The following is a 20,838-nucleotide window of genomic DNA, read 5'->3' as shown; positions in this document are numbered from 1 at the left end:
CTGGTGTATTACCTTTTCAAGGTCATATTTTTCTCTCCTATAGGATCAAAACGCCTTTGTAGACCATTGAAAATAAATAAAATAATATATATATATATATATATGGTCTGCCCTCTGCAATGGCTGTATATGGTGCTGAGGTAGGGATAGGTGAAGGTGGTGGTGGTGTGTTGCGCAGGTGCACAACATGAGTCGCCAAAATACGTTGTAACCATATTATAAACTATAAAGTAGGTACTTGGTAGTAGGTACTACATTTTAGTATACGGTAAACTACTAAACTAATAAACTATAATTAATATTATAGTAAACTATAACTGTAACGTCTGTAACAGTGAATAGTACTCCGAAGACCGATAGCGGACGGACGGACTATAATATTATAGCCTATTGCCTAAAGGTAGTAGGTGTTCTGTTTGCTAAAGATAATAATTATTATAATATAATATTACTTATGTGTTTATACAGTAAACACTACAGTATACACATAACACACAGAGAGTAGAGTATGAGTCATCTCAGTCCTCAGATCACCTCGACCGACTCACCGTTAAGTGCCGTCTATACGGTACAACCGTACTACACTACTGCGGCGGCTTACAAGCTATTTCCTGCCACTTTCCCCTTGATTCTTCTTCCCTCTTCGATTTTTGTACCGCGACCTAATACAGTAATACCCATACACATGGATCCTTGCGCATACATGACGACTGACGGTTCAACCACGTAAAATCTTAAATGGCAAAATGAATGTTTATGATTGTTGACAATACATGACATATAACGTGTACTTGATGATATTATGTATGTCGTATGTAAATGTATTTTTACGATCGTCGCGGAAATGCCATAAATTACCTATTGCTATTGAGTCGGGCATGAATTTGAATGTTCAGTGATTACATTAAACAACGAATTAGTAATATTATAACAATAAAAAAAAAAAATCGTGTATTGTCTATATAGTCTATATCGTAATATATTTTGGTTCGATGATGATGCGTTATACTCTCGTACAAAATAATTAATAAATAGATAAATTACACTATACAGTCATCAAATATATTATACGAAGTGAGTATTTTTAGTTTAATAACGTTGTATGTACATATTGAATAAAAAGATTACTGTTTACTTGTGACTTTTTATAAAATTAATAAAAACTCATCATAATTGCATGTTTAAAAACATGCAACACTACACAATACCTAATTACTTTAACTACCTTGTCATTTTATTTTATCAGTTACTAGTATTAATGCTTCAGAATTGATGAATAAATTAATCAAGGTATTGAATTATAAAGGAATTACATAAAAATTTATTTATTTCATAATATTATAAATTGTTGTCCTATTATTAAGTTATAATCTTAAAATATTTTTTTTTTTAAACTTTTTTAGATCATTCACACAACTGAGTTAAATATGGATTTGGTTAAAAATGGCATTTTATTAAGCAAAAATTCCGTTAATAATTTATTTGGGCAACGTGAACCTTGGCAAGTTGCTTCTATCACAGCATCCAGTGTATTAACATCTATTTGGCTATGGAATTTTTTATTTCAAGATGAAAGCAAGTTTTTTTTATTGTAAATTAGACAATCAAAATAAAAAATTTACTAAAAGTTGTAAAACAATAGCTAATCTAAGATCTCCAGAAAATGTGTCTCAAAAATAATTTTCACGGACAATTCTCACATTTTACTAACTTAGATTCTTAACCAAAAAAAGTCATTGTTTATAGATATGTATAAATTAAATACCTACCCAATAAAATTAACTATTAACCATTAGACTTATAAAGATTAGATAAGTTTAAAAAATATAATTTATTGAGATATTAAAAAAAACACAACTATTGTTGTTGTCACTTAACTCAAAAACAAATCAAATAGGTATAATATTTTTTTAATATAAGAATTTATTATTTTTATTTATTTAATAAGAAAGAATCAAATAATACATGCAAATTAGATTTACAATTTATGTTCTGGAGCCTTAAAAAAATATCAATAATTGTACAGAATGTTTCCAGTAGGTTGTAGGAATTTTTTTTGTTATTCTTATTCTGTTTCCTATTGTAGTAATGTTTGTTTGTATCCAATATCAAATGTTATATATTTTAAATATTGTATCTTATCTTTATTTTGTGTTTTCTGTTGCAATAATTAATTAATTTATTGAACAACGAGTAAACACTTTTAGTAATTATATAAAATTAACACACCATATATTATATATATATGTAAATTAAAATTACACATTGGTAATATGATATAAGTAAACAGGAATAGAAATATAGTCAAGAAAAATTGCAGATATGATAATTATAAAAATAACAACTAACAAGAATACTTAAATCTGGATAATTAGGTAGGAGTAGTGATTTTTGCTGGATTTTATTTTTGAGTTGGTTTAATGTGAGGTTACGAAGTCAATTTCTGCGGGTAATTTATTCACTTCATTTGAAATTCAATTTACAATATAATAAAACGTAATGCTGGTGTGTTTTTAGATTCATGTAAATTATTAGATTTTGAGGTAGGGACATCGGGCATGTAAAATTTGTTGTTATATAATATTATGTAGGTACAATATAATATAGTAAATATGATCATTATTTTGTATTATAGTATGGAATTCTTATTACCAAGTAATAACGTACATTTTTACTGATTTGCCTTGTTTATTTACCTATTGGCTATTACTCTCTGTAGTAGAAAACATTTTCTAAAATGCTCTAAAAACATTCAAGCTGTATTTAATATTCTATAAGTGGTTATCTAATTATTCAATGCCACGTATGTGACAAAAATACTTCTAATATTTTGGTATAATCTGGTTGCAATACATTTACCTACTAATTAAATAATCATTTTCTAATTTCTTGTTACATTTATAGGTTTGTATAACAGATTAAAAAAATTTACATTTACCCAAATAAAAAAAATACCAAAATTCAAAAAACAAGTCGAAGAAGAAACTAAAAAAATTTCGGACTTATTTGAAAATGAAGTAATCGAAAATACTAAGAGTGAAAAATATGTTGTTGAACTCCCATCACAAGGAATTTCTCGAGATGAATTAATTAAAACTGTAAATAGGTATTTAAATCTTGGTAAGATATAGTATTTTTTTTATTAAATTAACAATTATTATTTTCATAATCTACCTTTTTTAGGTAAATACAATTGGAAAGAGGGGTTTATTTCTGGTGCCATATATTATTATGACGAAGAATTAATTAAGTTACTCACTGAAATATATGGACTTGCTTCATACACAAATCCTTTACACTCAGATATATTTCCAGGAATTTGTAAGATGGAAGCAGAAGTTGTACGTTTAGTTTTAAATCTATTCCATGGGGATTCAAATTGTTGTGGAACAGTAAGTTATTACAAAAAGAAACAAAATATAGTAATTAATAATTCTTTTTTTTTTTATTATTTAAGATGACAAGTGGTGGAACAGAGTCAATTGTAATGGCATGTAAAGCTTATAGAGATTTTGGAAGAAATGAATGTGGTATTAAAAAAGGTGAAATAATAGTTCCACGATCAGCACACCCTGCATTTGATAAAGCTGCTTCTTATTTTGGTATTAAAATTATACACATTAGTTTACATCCTGATACTTATACAGTAAATTTAAAAAAAATGGAAAATGCAATAACTAAGAATACATTACTGGTGAGCTAATTATGTTTTGTTACATATTTTCAAAATAGAAATATTAAAAATGTTAACATAGAAATTAAAAAAATGTGAATGAAGGTTTCTTAACTTAACTGACTTATGAGTAGGTGAAGCAACTAAAAAAGTATAGCATTTAGAGTTTTGATTTATAATAAATCTAGAAACATGGATGGATTACACTGTTCAGTATAGTATAGTCTGTTTGAAATAAGAGGCAACCAGGGCAGATGTCAGATAACTGGGGGTCTGTCTCCCTTTACTATCTATACATCTGCCATGTCCCTAAATAAATGTTGGACATCCGGTTTAATTTTCAAATTGAATACAGTAAAAAAAAAAAAATTAAGGATTTCCTAGGCATATTGAATAATTGAGCAGTGCCTGCTTATATTTTACAAAACAATAATCATACTCAGATAATGATTTTAATTCTGAGGACGATTTTTTAAAATGTTGTATAATGTGATCAAATTAAACTTATGTTCAAATCATAAATTCTTACGTTTTACTTTCTTATTTATATTATCTATGAAGTATATAATGCATTTATATCATACTCGTAACCAGGGGCGGATAGACTTATATTTTTTTTACCAGTAAGCAATTTGAATAAGGGCCCCCAAAAAATAAGACTCGATCGACATTTTTTTTTGATATAACAATACAATACAAAACTATATAATAAGATACTCTTAGTTACAGATTTGGGAACAATTCTGGTTTAGCAACTTTTCAATTTTTAAAATTTTTTTTTTCCATAATGTGTGTCTTAGGGTGCTTTGTAAGAATGTAAAAAAAAAAGCCCAGGCAAACTTTGTGTTGAAGTTGCTAATGAAAAACTTCAAAAACTAAAATTTTTTCGTATAACGCCCATTTTTAGAAAAAAAAATATTTAGAATTGAATATTGCTTAGACAAAAAAATCAAAAATATCCCCCGATTTTCTGTGTAAAACCCCCTTGGGTAGGCCTTGGAATTAAACAAAGTTGGTAAAAAGCACATAATGGGCTAGCGTTGTCACTAGCTCGTACAAAAAATCGGAAAAATACCAAACACATGTTCCTCCGTGCAACATTAAAGTAGTCTTGCGCACATGCGTATAAATGTAAAATCGCAAACTTTGGATGACTATAACTTCCAAAATAATGGTTTCCTCAAGAAAATTCAAACAGTTTCAAAATCAGCGTTAAAAATCAGATATTTTGAAAAACTATAAAAGCGTATAACCACCGCATTGGTATATTATATAGTACAGCTATAATCTACCGATATTAAAAATGGTTTTCTATAACTCTAATCCAAAAATAAATCTCAATATTCCCAATGATACGGCCGATACAGGGAACAAAAATAAATATTGTTTATAGCTAAATGATTATGGTATTTTTCTTGTAGAGAGGTTAAAAATATTAAATTAGTCAATTTGCATCTTTATTAAAACTATTTTCAATCTTCATCACACAAGGTTCAGTACTTGATAAATGGTCCTAGGGTTCCAATACATCAACACAGGATAGGGCCTACCGGGAATATCCCGAATTCTCGGTTGGTCTATCTGCCACTGCTCGTAACGTAAAGATTTCTGTGTGATATAGAGTTTAAAATGAAAAAAATAGAGATATATTTTACTATATTCTAATATAGTACAAAATATACTATAATATAGATAATAAAGTTATAATATAGACAAATTATAAATTGTATCACTTCAAAGTTAAAATTAATAAATTGAAAGAATATATTAATACATTTTCATTTATAGGTATTTCAATGTATAATATGTACCTATATTAAAGTTTTTCAATAAATTATAAGATTTAAAATATTTGGTAGATCACCTTATTAAAACTCACAAGTGTGCAATTATTTTTAATAAATATAATATTTAACGCAAACATTTTTTAAATAGATTGTGATTGAATATGCTTTGTGAATATTTTAAATTTTAACTATATGTTTGATTCTATAATATTTATATAAAAGTAATAAACATAAAATATATTATTATTAATCGTACATAACTATTATACTATACTTACAGCTAGTTGGATCATTTCCTAATTTTCCATATGGAACATCAGATGATATAGAAGCAATATCAGCTTTGGGTCTTAAATATAATATTCCAGTCCACGTTGATTGTTGTTTAGGTGGTTTCATAGCAGCATTTATGCCACAAGCTGGTTTTCCATTACCTCCTTTTGATTTTAATTTGCCTGGTGTTACAAGTATATCTGCTGATACACATAAGGTATTTTCTTTTAAAGTTATAATGATCTATTTTAAAATCAAAATTTTGTTGTACTAAATAAAATTATTTTAAATTGCATAATCTTAAATCACACATTAGTATGGATATGCACCTAAAGGTTCATCAGTTATATTGTATTCAGATAAAAAATATAGACATAACCAATATTATGTATGCACAGAATGGCCTGGTGGGCATTATGGTTCACCAACTGTTAGCGGATCAAGGTCTGGGGGTAATTATATTTATCTACCTAAAAACCATTTTTGAAAAACTTTATTTATAAATTATTTATAATAGTATAATTTATTAGGTATAATTGCTGCATGCTGGGCCACATTAATGTATTTTGGTATGAATGGCTATATTACTTCAACGAAGGAAGTCATGGACACTAAAATATTTATCGAAAAACAGTAAGTTAAAATTAATAATATGTAGGTAACTGATTTTTGTAATTATTCAATATTCATACCAATTCTATAGACAATCACTTTTTAAAATAATTTGATTATTGATATGTGATAATATGTACCTTTTATAGTAGAATGTTTCTTATTATATCTATTACCTAATGATGTTAGACCATTACTAGATTACTTTTATATCATATTGCCACCCACAAAATTATTGCATTTGCACGAATATTTAATTTACTCTTAAAGTTTTATTCTTTATTCTTTATCTTTTAATACTTTATTATTTATTTTAATGTTTTAGAAGCAAAAATGAAATAATATATTTTTTACATAACTTAAAAATAGTTGGTCAACATCTAGTGCTTTCAAGCAAATTCGAAATATGAATTGAGATTAAATTATAATATTTGTTATGATTAATTTAATTTGATCAAATATGTATAACGTTGAGTTTACAACTTGAAATTTTATAATAATGTTGATTTTACTTTATTAATAATGTATTATAATATGATGATTTATTTAATTTAAATTTATAACTGAGTCATGCCTTCAAACTTTTAAAGATTTAACGATCAGTCACAAGGTCATTCTTATTCACATTAAAAATTATTATGTTATTATAATTTAGAACAAGGGTCGCCAACCAGTTGATCACTGGTCGATCTTTAGAGGACTTTGTTCGATTGTATTAAAAAATAACTTTACCGTTGATCCCGTGCGTAATTTTAAACACACTTTTACGCTTGATATACAAAGTACCTAAATTATTTATGAGCAAAGAAAAACATACAATTTGTTATTATGCTACATGTAATAATAGTATTATAAATAGTGATCGACCACCAGATACTTAAATTTTTAATGTAGTTAAATTGTTAGAAACGGATGGCGACCTTTTATTTAGAATGATTTAATGAGTTTTAAACTTGTAGCTAAAAATATTAATTATTTTTTTATCTATAGATTACGTAGTATGAAAGGTATTTTTATCTTTGGAAAGCCTACTACGTCTGTGATAGCAATAGGTTCTGATGATTTTAATATTTATCGACTATCTGATGCATTAAATTCAAGAGGTTGGAATTTAAACACTTTACAATTTCCAATTGGGTAAGGCCAATTAATCACAATAAATCATATAAATTTAATAAACATTAGTTTAAAATATGTTTATAATAAAAGTATGATAATTTTTTTGAGGTTACATTACATTTCTTGGCCAGATTACGTTGGATTTAATTTTGATTTCTTTGCCAAAGTTTATACTAACCTAAATAAACATTAGTTGGAACAATTCAAACTTTTAACGCTTGTTAAACAATTTTAAATTCAATCTAATGTAATCCAACCAAAAAATGATTATACTGTATAATAATCTACTTAATTATTTATAGGATTCATATTTGCATTACACATTTACATACAAAACCCGGTGTAGCCTCATTATTTATCGAAGATTTAAGACAAGAACTAATTGAAATATTAAAAACTCCTAATGTTGAACTCACTGGAAAAGTAAATAATAAGTTATTTAATCAAATAAGAGTTTTTTTTATTATTGAGTATTGTGATTTATAGATGGCTATGTATGGAATGTCCGCCACATTGCCAGATAGAACTATAGTTGGTGACATCACAAGATATTTTATAGATGCTATGTATTATACTCCAAAATAATACATTTTATATGTTGGTATAAGTATAGTAAATTATTTCTGTAATTTTATATTATCTGCAGTAATTAGAATGAAATATATCAAACTTAATTTGTAAAATACCAATTTATTAACATTTATATTTTTGGCATTAAAAATTAGTTAACTAAAAAATTATATATTTTATACATGTTTGCTGATACAAGGTATCTAATATACAGCTACCAATTTTTTATTACATGTTGGCAATCATACAATATTTCAGTTTCTATGCAAGTATGTGTGTATATGATCTATAATATTTAAAAATAATCAAATATCGTATAATCTTTGTAACGTCGTAAAAATACCAATATACAATTAATACTCATAATGTTCTTAAGAGGATGTCAGCGCACTATTTGATTTCTCTTTCTGACCCACGCGCAACATAAACAAAACGCATTTGCGCAGAATCGGTTTTTCTATGTTTTTAAGTAATTTTAGAGTAAAATCACCCATTACAAAAAAAATAGGGAATAATATTTTAGAGAGATATCGGTTTTGTCTATGTTGCGCGTGAGCTAGAGAGAGAAAACAAATAGTGCGCTGACATCCTCTTAACTTTTTTGTTATTAGGTCAATTCACTCTAATATAAAATATTAAAGCTATAACAACTAAACTACACAGGATTGGTTTTATTAAATGCAAATTTGGTATGTTGTGTGTTGTGTGTTGGTTAGAGAAACAAATAGTGAACCTTTATTGAAAACATTGAATTTTAATATCTCATTATGTTAACATAATAGTACAGTTTAAAAGTTTCAAGCCCACATGAATAATATTTTTAAATTAGGTACAACAAAATAAATAAAATCATTATTCTTTGTTAGAAAATCTAATTCAATCCAATATTAAACCTAGAATATCTATGCAAAAAATTTTAGCCATATATTTTTTAGATTGTATTAAAATGTTATACCTAATAGCTAAAAAAATTGAATATCTTATAAATGTTTAACTAGGTAGAAATAATTTGCATATGTTTGTGATTCTGATAAATTTTGTCAACATTTGAAGTTCAAATGCTAATAAAAAAAAAAATCATGCCTATCTTTAATATTTTTAAGGTGCTACAACTTGTGAGGAATCTTCTATTACATTTTCAAGTATTTTGATTAAATAAAAAATTATTAATTGAAAATAATTGAAAAAAATATCAAAAAATTTCTTGTAACTAAATATAGCTCAAAAAGAGTCAAAATAATTTTAAAAAGTTATCCTGTATGGGAAATGATTATAAAAACATTTGGTGAAAATTTAAAGTACTTATGGTTATTAATTTTTATGTTTCTACTAAAGTAGAAAATCAAATAATTTTTATTGCCCCAAAACCACGGATTGGAACCTTTATGATTTTATCGGTTTGGGTTTAGGTTTCTGTTCTCAAAAACCCAAAATTTCACTTTTGGTTTAGGTTTTTAAAAATATCAAATTTCGGTTTGGGTTTTGGTTAATACCGGTTTTAACCCTTATTATAAGACTTATTTTATTTTATTTTTAACAATAAAGTACTATATAAAAAAATTAACATATATTAATAACCTCTATTTAGTGACAGGTATTTGTAATTAAGTGTAACTTTTTCAGAATTTAGGTAATATTATTAAAAATGAATTATTAAAAATAATAAAGTAAAATCAATAACTAAATTTTAATATTTAAAATAAATAAAAAATTATTATTAAAAAAAAATAAGAATGAATTTTTGACACACTTGGGTAACCCATGTTTCAGTTTGATATAAAAATGTATAAAAATATAAATTTAAACAATATATATATAACGCGGTAACGTAGACGGAAGAACAGTTCAGTAGTTGGTACAGTTGAAGTGTCGTTCAGAGCATAGTAAAGAGTTAACGATACCCATATTAGGTTTAGGTATTAATATTATCAATGCAGGCATATTAGTAAGGTAACAATTATAATTTATAATTTATATGACAACTTACTCTGAATTCTGAAACACTTATAAACGTCCTAATTGCTATTATATTCAGAAATTCTACATCAGCTATTGTGAATTGCGATTTGCGATTCAATAATAATATTAATATCGATTACATGGAAATTAGAATTTGGATTTTTGGTATTTCTTTTATGACAATTCAGTTGTACACATAATACTATTCTTATTTCTTACCATTGATAAACTTTTATAGGTCTACGATTTTATAATTATTTATTATTACTAATAATATTAGTCATTACCTACTTACACCGTATAAATAAACACCACACTAATATAAATCAACAATTTCTTATGCTGTCTATTATATAGATCAAAATAAGGCAAATTATTTTGGAAGTTTTATAGTGTATAGACAATGGTAATAAAAGCATTCATTGAAAATTTAATGTAGTATTGATAGAGTTTTTTATATGGTAATTTATAGAGTTTCACCAATAACCAAAATCAATTAGATCAAAAACCGTTTTTCCTTTATTTTTTTTATTTTTTGCAACACCTTGGAAATCTACTGGGAATTTTAAAATTAAAATTTTTTTGACTTAATAAAAGAGAAAAAAATGGTTATTTTTACACAAAACCAATTTTGGTGTGACTCAAAAATTAATAATCATAGACATTTTCCCCAATTTATAATAGCATATTCCATAAATATTAAGTTTTTTTTTATATTAATATAAGTTCAAAAATATTAAAGATACTTAGTCACAATTATTTTCTTAATGCATTTAAATTTCTAATGTTGACAAAATTCATCAATATTTCGCAAAATGTTCAAACTATTTTTTAGTTAAAGTTTTTCCTCACTTAACTAACATTAGACATTTTGATAGAAGACTCTCCACACATTTTTCTACCTCAATAGATGCATAGATGATTATATTTTCATCGGTAAATTAACAAATTTTCATTCTATCAGTTTTATATAGCATGATATTTTATTACAATTTGAAAACAAATAATCCTAGATACTTTCACCAAATATTTAAATGACCATTTTCTGAAACCATAAAAAAAATGCCTACAAGCAAATAAATTAAATTTTTATGAGCGTTTGAAGTTCATATTTTTACAATATTGGATATTCACTCGATTTATCATTTAGCGGTTTTGTTATTTTGTTGTAACTCAAAAAACGAATAACGTTAGACTTGAAATTTATATCATATTTTTATTTTATCAATTCCTATACTTATAAAATTTTTCAAAATATTTTGACTTGTTTTGAGGTGTTTACGGGCAATTTCAAATTTCAATTTTTTTTAGTTTATTTTCTATGAATATCAATAAGGTTTTATTTGTTGGGCCAAAAAGCGTCAACATTTAATACAAGTTGAGAATTTACAAATTATTAATAGTTAACAATTTATAAAATGTTCAACTTTTATAGCTAAGGTTTAAAAATTTAAATAAAAATTCCTCGGAAGTAATTAATTCTGTTACCAAAATTGTTGACGTATTTCCCAATGACTTTATTTCCAAACTGTCAACCATATTTATTAACTTATTGAATTATATTTATATAAATATTATTATTTATAGGTACTATTGTTCTGTGATTGTGCTAATATAGAATAATTTACTAGAGGGCTAGTATATAATATATAAAAACCCAAATCCTTTATGGGCTATGGTAGTAAGCTGTAGCCTGGATATTGTAACTAAGATAATACCATTGAATATTGATTGTAAATACTATCTAGCTTGACTAGGATCTCTAGTAAATACTATCATGGATCAGCAGTACAAAATCATAGATAATATAAGATTCTTATATTATTATCTATGTACAAACTACAAAATAGTCGGCAGAATTTACTAGCATACGGAGGACGCACACCCTGCATATTGTGTTGTCTGCGTCTTACAAATGTACAACATAGCAAAAACTGTTTTGGCGCGAAAAAGAACCGAAAAGGCTACAGTAATAACTAATAACCGAGAAACGAGATTTTCAACTCGTAAAAAGGAGAACTTTGGTCTCTACTCTCTAGGTATGCAATATCTTTTTTATTTTTTCGATATCAGAACTACAAAAAAAATTATTAAAGTTTGAAAAACACAAACAGTAATGAAGTATGAAACAATAACAATTTTTTTCGTATAACTAATATCAAAAAAAAATAAAACCGATATTGCACAGCCTAAGTTATCCGTTTTATTTTTTATTTAGTGAAAATTTCGTTTCTTCATTATTACCATAGAACAATTTATTACTGCTTTATCCATGTCTGTTGTCTTTGCGCCAAAACAGTGTTTACTATGTTTGACATTTATAAGACTGACATAACATATCCAGGTGTGGTGTCCTCAAGTTAATAGGTATATGGGGTGTAGCGTACTATATAGTGTCCTCACTCCTCTGATGTATAGGAAGTACATTAATTTTTATTTGTATAACATAATCTCAATATTTAAACAAATACTGGAAATTATGAAAAGAAACCTGTAAATTACTTGAAAGAATGTCTAGGTCCCGAAAATTGAAATTAACTATTATATTCTTCATTTGGTCAAACTGTCTCAAGTGTAAACAACTCATGAACCAACCTTATTTCTATATTCTATGGTCACTGGTATACTACTATACTGTATAAATGGTATTCCGAATTTCCCATTTTGCATTTAATGTTTTAAATTATATTATTTATTATACGCGATCCCTCACATAACACATTACTCCGTAGTCAGTACTCTTGAACTTGATTTTGTCGTGGTAAATTAATATTGTGTCCGACGTTGGACGTACCTCGTTCGTTCTTTATATTAAGTATATTCCGTCCACATTTTACGGTGTACACATATTTCGTTCATACTGTATTATTATCTCAGGTAAGACACATTATGGTTGCTATCTAAATTAATTTACTAAATTCACATTGGATATTTCGCAATAAACGTGGCTCTTAAAAATACCGCCATAGCTGTTTGCTATGCCGCTAAGGTTGAGAAATGTATTTTTTGTTCACAAGACGTTTCTCATTAGGTCATACTGCATAGTGCATTTGAACTAATTATTAATTACAATTTACAATTATAAATACTATTATATTATTATGATTGTTATTAATTGAAATTAATTTATTTTATTTTGTACTTGCCTACCATAGAATATAGATAAGACAATCTACCTACATAATGAAGTTACCTACCCAAAAAATTGTCTTCTCTTTGATAGTCTATTAAAAAAAATTTATATTTTTAATATAGCATAAACAACAGAATTCCTCAATCAATAATGCCAATTTCAATTAATTTACTATTTACAGCACCCTAAGAAATTATAATGTTTTAAGCTTTTTGTACTTGTAGTGTTTTAATGTTTAGTTGTTAATTGTTATCTTTCTATTTAGGCTTAGGCTATTTGTTTTGTGTTTTTCAGTGTCAAGCCGGTACCTATCTTGTTAATTATATAGTTTCCATATAAAAGTAATAATTAATAATATAAACATAGAATAAAAATGGATACTCTTGCTAGTTTTAATGAAGAAGATGAATCGATTCAACACTGTGAACCCAATGTTACATTTATAGTTGACGAGGCTACATTTGGAAAAGGCTCTCTGTATGTTGCTGAAAGTAAACTTTATTGGAAGAATGATGCAACCAATCAAATAATTAGTATTGATTACAAATCCATGTGTGTATTTGGTACATGTAATCATCCAGTAGTACATGAAAAACCCTGTTTGCAAATAATAGTTGACTTCTCTTATAAACCTTCTGATAGTATACAACCTGAAAATGGACAAAACCTAAATGGTGACAATCATATTAATGAAGATGATAATGATTCTGAAGAAGATAATGAAGATGAGGAAGAAGGAGAAATGAAATCTAAAATCAAACTTGTGCCTGACACCCCAGAATTTTTGAATGAAATATATTTAGCATTTACACGTGTCCAACTATTACATAATACTAATGATTCAGACACTGAGGAAGAAGATGGTGATTATTATAATGAAAATGATGAATTTGAAGACTATGATGAAGATGATGATGAACAAATATTGAGGAATTGAAGTTTTCTAATTAATGTTTCATGCAATTAATTATTATTTACATATATTGCCATAGCCCTATTTTATTTTATAATAGTCTAATATTTCCCATGAATAATTATCAGTTTGTTTTTATAATTTGTCATTTATTATAACTTATTATTCATCATTTATCTTTCTATTAAAATTAATTTTAAATATTTCCTAATGTTTTGTACACTTTATGCACCTATTTAAGAATATTATAAATGTTTATTTGATTAGCATCCTAGAAACATCAATGGTTTTATTTTATACAAGTTAAAATTTTGTTGTATGATTCAGTTAACACCTAATATGTTTTAACAAAGTTGCATAAACAATTTTGTTTAAAAATCATATTTTTATCTGTAATTTTAGTTTTTAAAAATATAAATAATTTATAGTAAAATGAATACTATACTTTGTACTTACATGATTAAAAGATATTTCATACTTTACCTAATCTTTCTATATATTATTTTTCCAAACTTTCTTCAAACATTGTGTTGGTAAATGTTTAGTTATTACTTATTATGGATATGCATTTGCCATTTTGAATTATAAAGTTATATTGTAGTTAAGTTCTTATTGAATAACAATATATAACTTACCAGTCATTCATTTTAAATGTAATTAGTGGTTGATTGTTTCAAATAAAACAAGTAAATTATCACAATAATGAGAAAAATGAGGAAAATCTTTTTTGTTTTATAGTTGGCTTAAGAAAATACTTGAGACGATGTCGGCGCAATATTTGTTTTCTCTCAGCCCACGTGCAACATAGATAAGACACATTCACTTGAAATCATTTTTTTCTGATTTGAGTAATCTTGGAGTAAAATCACCTATTACAAAAATTATTGAGGATAATATTTTTGAGCTTATGATATTATATAGGTTTTATATTTTATTGTTATTTTGCCATTTTGTATTCGACTCAAAATAAAAAAAAAATTAATTTAAATTATATTTTTTATTTATTGTTTTGAGGCAATATTTAGACAATAGGATAAGTCATATCTTCAAAAATATTATTTTCTATCGTTTTTGTGGTGGGTAATTTTACTCAAATAGGTTTCTTAAAAACATAAAAAACAAAGGATTATGCACTTTGTCATTTTGTGCCCAGAGAGAGAAAACAAATAGTGCGCTGACATCCGCTTAATGATTATGATAGACTGTTATTATTGTGGAGAGTGATTTAAATTAAATCACAAATTGTCTGTGTTCATTATTAAGGAGTCATACTTTTTGAATGAATTCTTGTCATAAAATATAAATATTAATTTGTTATAAATTGAATATAATTTCAAGATATAGGAATAATAAAATTAAACAATATACCCTAATAATCATGTATAGTATTAATGATAATACTGATTTCAATTTTTAAACGTCAATGCTTAAAATAAAAATAACCTTTAATAATATAAATAGAAAAAAAAATTTTTTCTTACTGTTTTTCATAAAAAATAAAAGAATAATAATTACAATATAAACATTGTATTTTTTGTACATTAAGTAAATTTGAAAAACTTTGTATAGACACATACATTCAATTAATTTGGGAATTGTATACACATATATGCCTCTTTAATTCTTATTAGGGCTCTATGAATTAATCATTTAAATTGAAGAAACTGTACGAACTTGTAAAATGTGCGTCATAAATTGCGTATAGACATTTATAATGAGATATATTTTGTAAGTCTTTGAAATAGAGATAATTATAAATTTGAGTCTAATTAAATTTTAAATGATCTATATCGGTTTACACACTCTTTAAGACTAAGTAATTATTAATGTATTATGGTGGAGTGGAGATGCCAGTTTCTGTATTGAATTGGTCTTCCAGTTTATTAATTCTGAATAGGAGAAATGTTTTCAATAATCTTATTAAAATGAATATTTTTTTTTTATTTTAGAAGAAAAAAAAATGACAGAAGCTGTGGTGAGTGGAAAAGATACCCGTTGCTTATTCATTAACAATGGTGATGATTTGTTGACTTTAAAAAAAGTTGTATCCAAAAAAACAGACAAAGATGATGAGAAACAAAAACTTAATAAATCTGTAGAAACTAATGGCAGTGAATTAAATGGAAACCACAATAAAACTGATAGCATAAATTTTGATGTTGATAATACATCATCATTAGAACCAAATTTAGAAATGGATAGTGATACAGATCGTAATATTACTATCGGTTCAATTTGCACCCAAGAAGATCGAGAATCAGAAACTATTGATATCTCTAATGAAAATTCAAATGAAGCAGATGTAAAAAACGGTGAAAAAGATATTCAAGTAAGTTTAAATTAAATGGAATATATTAATTTTGTTAAAATTGTAAGCATAAAAAATAATTAACCTTATTATTTTAGGTTAGATTAATATTTTATAAACTTGGCACACCATAAATTTAAGTAATGAGCTCATTTTATCAATATGCAGGAAAAAAAAACAAAAATATTCATACAAAATATTGTCTTAAATGATAATATGATAATATTACTGGCTTACCTTAACTTAATGTCCTTAAGCAGGCCCGTATTTAGGGGAGGGCCAGGGTGGGCCAATGCCCCTCCTGGTAGAACTTGTGGGACGGTAAATTTTCATGAACTTTTTTTTATTATTAAGCCAACATAGTTATAACTTAATTAGTATATCGTGTGGCAAGGTCGGGAAGTGAGCTATTTCAGACGTGTGTGGTACGAGCCGCGGACGAGGGCCGCATTTCGCCCAAGACTAAAATTTCCTTCCAGCACGAGCCACACATTTTATTTTTTATCACGCCTCTGCGTTCATTGATCGCGCCATCACGGCGAAGGTAATTCAGGCTGCGATCTATGCAACGACCAGACTATTCTACGAAAACAATAGGTATTTCATGAAGGAAACTACTTGCTTTTATTTATTTCAAGCGACATGCATGGAAGTTATATGAATATAAGATGTAACCAAAAGTTTATGTTTTGTAAGCACCGACGGCCGTGGTATAGATTTCAGTGTCTGTTTGTGCAGGGTATACGCCCGTGAAATGTGCGCGCAGCACTTTTGGGGATTTCCACTTTACTGCCCTGCATTTTTTTGGGATTTCCACTTTACCGCCCGAGACTATTAAGGATTCCCACTTAAACGCCCGCTGGACGGAAAAAGGACGCTTTCCAGCGCTTCAACCGCTATCAAAAACAAAACTTTCGGTGCAGGCACGACAATAAATTATGTAGAATGTTTCTTTCCTTATGTATTGTTATTTGGTGGAGAAGGACTTGTGCGTTATCGCGACTACCTCATATTAGTTGGCTTAAACAGTCTCAAAATGTCTATTTTTTTAACTTTTCTCCTAAACTATGGTAGCTAGAAAATTGGTTAATAACTCATTAAAAAGGGATTATCAAGTAGATACTAAATGTTGGAATTAAAATTTTTAAATTATTTAATTTTTCACAGATAAAAAAATAGTTTTTTTCACTAGATTTTTGTTTAACTAGGTAGATTTTTGAAACTGGAGAATGGATTTTGTTGTTTGGGGTCTTGTTAGATTCACATTGGGTAAGAGAAGTGCAGTGAAGATTTTCAGAACTTTATCTCCAATTGTTAATTCACTACCAAGCTGTAAAGCTGAAAAACATCAAAAAACTCCCAATAAAATTTGTTTTAATTTTTTTTAATGTTATGTAATGAATTAACTATTTAAGATAAAGTTCTGAAAATCTTCACTACACTTCTCCTACCCAATGTGAATCTAACAAGACCTGAAGACAACAAAATTTGTTGTCCGGTTTTAGAGATCTATCTCACTAAATGAAAATGAAAATGTTTTTTTTGTGGGGCTGTTCACACCGACATTTTTCTGGATTCAAATTGTTAAACCGCTTGGGGATGATATTAGTTAATAAATTTCTAAAAATTAAAAATCAAGAAATTACCTGTTGTACTAACTGTATATTATATTTTTTTTTTTTTTTTTTATTTTACACAATGATATATACAATCTGTACAATTATGCACAATTAGCATATTTGATAAGGGTTTCGATAATACATGAGTACGTGAGTAAGAAGCCACCTACTAATGGCACTTGACTGGGAGTATTATATTTTTAATAAAGAAATTTAATAAAAAAAAAAAAAATAACCCCGGTGGATGGGAATTCGCAAACTCATGTAGAACTTTAGTGTCATTAGTAATAAATAAGTATAATTTTGTATTATAGTATATTTTTGAGTAATAAGTACTTATTTTCAAATATTTTTATGCTGACTACAGTCATGATATTTTTTTTTTTTTTTGTAACATCCTATGCAAAAAACTTAATATGAATAGAAGATTCATTTGGGACTTAATATTGGTATAACTCTTTTTTTTTTTTAAATTAGATATATAAGATGAAAAAACACGGCAAGAAGTTGTATAATATAACTCGACAAAATGTTTTACTTTTATGTTGCTTATGAATTAATATTATGTAATGTGAATTTCAAATCTCAGTTAAAAAACTTCTTAATTTTTCAGGTAAATTCAATTAAATGTCTAGATGTTCCATATTCTCCGAGTGATTCTTTGTATGATAATGATTCACATGATTTGGAAGATGATTATTCAGAATTAAATAATATTGGGTCACCTACGTCTTACTTTAATGTATCAGCAAGAGCACCATTACATTCTTATAAGGATTTAGATACTACGTTTGAGGATGATATTTTATTACTGGAAAAAGAAGTATTAAATAATGAACGAAAACGAAAATTTGATGATTTGGCAGAACAAGAACAGAAGTCTACTAAGATACTTAAATTGTGGAACTTGATGAAATATCCTTTTCAAAAAATAACATTTGGCACTTCAATAAGTGAAGATAAATCAAATATTTCTATAGCTGAAATCATAGTTGAAAAAGAGAATACCATAGAACCCGAGTCAGCTATTTGTGAAAACAATAGTGATAATGAAAAAACTGAAGAAAAAAACACTCAAAACAATTTTGAGGCAGATGAAGAAATTGTGGATACTTCAATAAATGTGAATACACAAAAATTCTGTAACATAATGTAATAACTGCAAAAGGTATAACTTAATTATTAAAATGTCATGTTTTAAAGAAGTGTATGTTCGTATTAATCAAATAATATGTTGATTATTTTGGCTCAATTGGTCAAATAAAACATGTCCTTCCTCTTTTACACTAAATTTGATTTTTGTTTTTATTACCCGAACCATTAAATTAAAAATGACCGTTAACAGTGTTCTCAAATAATCATTGGAATCTGACATATTATTAAGAAAATATTCGTATTTTAGAATAACTGAAGAGGTACTTGTAATTTTCATATTTTTTGAGCATATCAATAACTATTATTTATGTTTCAATAAATATTTAACTGTTTTTTTCTTGTATATTTAAATGTAGTATAATGTTCCAAATTGGTTAAATATGAATAATTGTTAATACATTTATGTTAAATACAATAAGTATTAATTATGAAAATCAACATATTTTTTGTGCTGAAATATAATTTTCAAAATGTTTACTTTTTAACTATGTTATTGTTTTATTGGTCAAGGCGGTTACTTTTTATTGTATTTCATTAATTTTTTCTCCAAATAATAACCTTAGAATAATCAATATGAATATTGATTTATCTATCCTTAAGAATTTATACCTAGTGTTAGTGAAGTATTAGTAGTACTATAATATAATATAATGAAGTAAATTTGGTTGAAATGTATTAGCTATAGAAAGTTATAGAATTAATCATGTTTTTGAACATTAATTTCTCTTTTTTTTTTTATATATTTATTTAAAATATAAATTATTTACATTTAAAATTATTTACTTATAATTTTAGTTTAAGAGGATGCTACCCATACATTTGTTGTCTTCGTCACACGCACGGTAAAGCAAATTTTTGTTCACTAGTTTCAATAGTGCGCTGTTGTTATGATACTAGAGTGAATTAACCTATTATAAAACTTTTAGTTAAAATCATTATCTGTGCTTAAGCGTTGACGATTTTTCGAAATTTTGATTTTCAATCAAGATAGGAGTATATAAAATATAAAAATTAAAAATGCTCATACTCGCTTGAAAATTAAAAAATCAAATAATAGCCAACGCTTAAGCACAGATAATGTTATTATCTAAAAAAAATTATAATAGGTCAAATCACTCCCAATATCAAAACAGCACACTATTGAAACTAGTGAACGAAAATTTGTTGTCGTACGTGTGTAAGACGAAGACAACAAATGCATGGGTAGCATCCTCTTAAAAAAAAATAAGTGTAATCATCTCTCATTTATGTAATTAAGTTTATTTTGACTTACCAATAATTTTTCATGTGTTTATTATTAATAGCTATTCAAATAAGAAATAATACTACTTAATATTTTATTATATTTTTTTTATGTACATCAAACATGATTTTAGAATAATTATATTTTTATGTTGTAATTAATTTTAACTTGTGTGATAAACATAAAATATCCCTCAATGATGTATATCTTGTTACAAATTCACAGTATAGTATTTAAAGAGAACAATTAGAATTATTACGTGTTAGATAAGTTTTTCAGTTAACTGTGTATTTTATTAATTTTTATAAGACCCTGTATACAAATAAAAGTTAATAGAAATATTTTCACGGTGTATTATTTTTAAATATTTTATATTTAAATTATAATTTTAATGTACAATTATTAACTTGATAAGTATAGGATACACAGTTAATAATGTAATACATTCTTTTTATACTCTATTCAGCTTAATAG

The 20,838-nt window shown here is 26.3% G+C and overlaps 3 protein-coding genes across 4 annotated transcripts; all 3 read left to right on the top strand.

The window, feature by feature from the left end:
• The first annotated feature begins 351 nt into the window (after window positions 1–351).
• LOC132949321 (sphingosine-1-phosphate lyase) lies at window positions 352–12,870 on the top strand. Of its 2 annotated transcripts, none has more exons than XM_061020147.1 (11): window positions 352–1,074; window positions 1,404–1,575; window positions 2,905–3,120; window positions 3,184–3,392; window positions 3,458–3,694; window positions 5,741–5,950; window positions 6,050–6,185; window positions 6,264–6,366; window positions 7,336–7,482; window positions 7,767–7,887; window positions 7,951–12,870. In XM_061020147.1, exons 2-11 carry the CDS (start codon window positions 1,428–1,430, stop codon window positions 8,047–8,049), a joined length of 1,626 nt encoding a protein of 541 aa, XP_060876130.1. In that variant the 5' UTR covers window positions 352–1,074; window positions 1,404–1,427; the 3' UTR covers window positions 8,050–12,870. The 2 variants fall into 2 exon arrangements, with proteins under 2 accessions (XP_060876130.1, XP_060876129.1); XM_061020146.1 differs by lacking the exon at window positions 352–1,074 and adding an exon at window positions 1,178–1,290.
• LOC132949324 (methylosome subunit pICln-like) lies at window positions 7,951–15,948 on the top strand. Its single transcript, XM_061020153.1, has 2 exons — window positions 7,951–8,061; window positions 13,421–15,948. Exon 2 carries the CDS (start codon window positions 13,500–13,502, stop codon window positions 14,061–14,063), a length of 564 nt encoding a protein of 187 aa, XP_060876136.1. The 5' UTR covers window positions 7,951–8,061; window positions 13,421–13,499; the 3' UTR covers window positions 14,064–15,948.
• LOC132949323 (uncharacterized) lies at window positions 12,733–20,705 on the top strand. Its single transcript, XM_061020152.1, has 3 exons — window positions 12,733–12,870; window positions 15,989–16,368; window positions 18,580–20,705. The coding sequence occupies exons 2-3, from the start codon at window positions 16,000–16,002 to the stop codon at window positions 19,120–19,122; spliced, it is 912 nt and encodes a 303-aa protein (XP_060876135.1). The 5' UTR covers window positions 12,733–12,870; window positions 15,989–15,999; the 3' UTR covers window positions 19,123–20,705.
• Window positions 20,706–20,838: the final 133 nt, after the last annotated feature.

This window comes from Metopolophium dirhodum, chromosome 7 (assembly GCF_019925205.1).
Source record: "Metopolophium dirhodum isolate CAU chromosome 7, ASM1992520v1, whole genome shotgun sequence".
Lineage (NCBI taxonomy): Eukaryota > Metazoa > Arthropoda > Insecta > Hemiptera > Aphididae > Metopolophium > Metopolophium dirhodum.
This window is presented reverse-complemented; position numbering and strand designations above follow the sequence as displayed.

What these genes read in the sequence shown, in the direction of transcription:
- LOC132949321 (XM_061020146.1), top strand. An exon ending in AAATAGGTATTTAAATCTTG is followed by an intron (nt 3,121 to 3,183) that starts GTAAGATATAGT and finishes TACCTTTTTTAG; the next exon opens with GTAAATACAATTGGAAAGAG. An exon ending in AAAATATTTATCGAAAAACA is followed by an intron (nt 6,367 to 7,335) that starts GTAAGTTAAAAT and finishes TTTTATCTATAG; the next exon opens with ATTACGTAGTATGAAAGGTA.
- LOC132949323 (XM_061020152.1), top strand. Translation starts at nt 16,000, where the DNA reads ATGACAGAAGCTGTGGTGAGTGGAAAAGATACCCGTTGCTTATTCATT. An exon ending in ACGGTGAAAAAGATATTCAA is followed by an intron (nt 16,369 to 18,579) that starts GTAAGTTTAAAT and finishes TTAATTTTTCAG; the next exon opens with GTAAATTCAATTAAATGTCT.
- LOC132949324 (XM_061020153.1), top strand. Translation starts at nt 13,500, where the DNA reads ATGGATACTCTTGCTAGTTTTAATGAAGAAGATGAATCGATTCAACAC.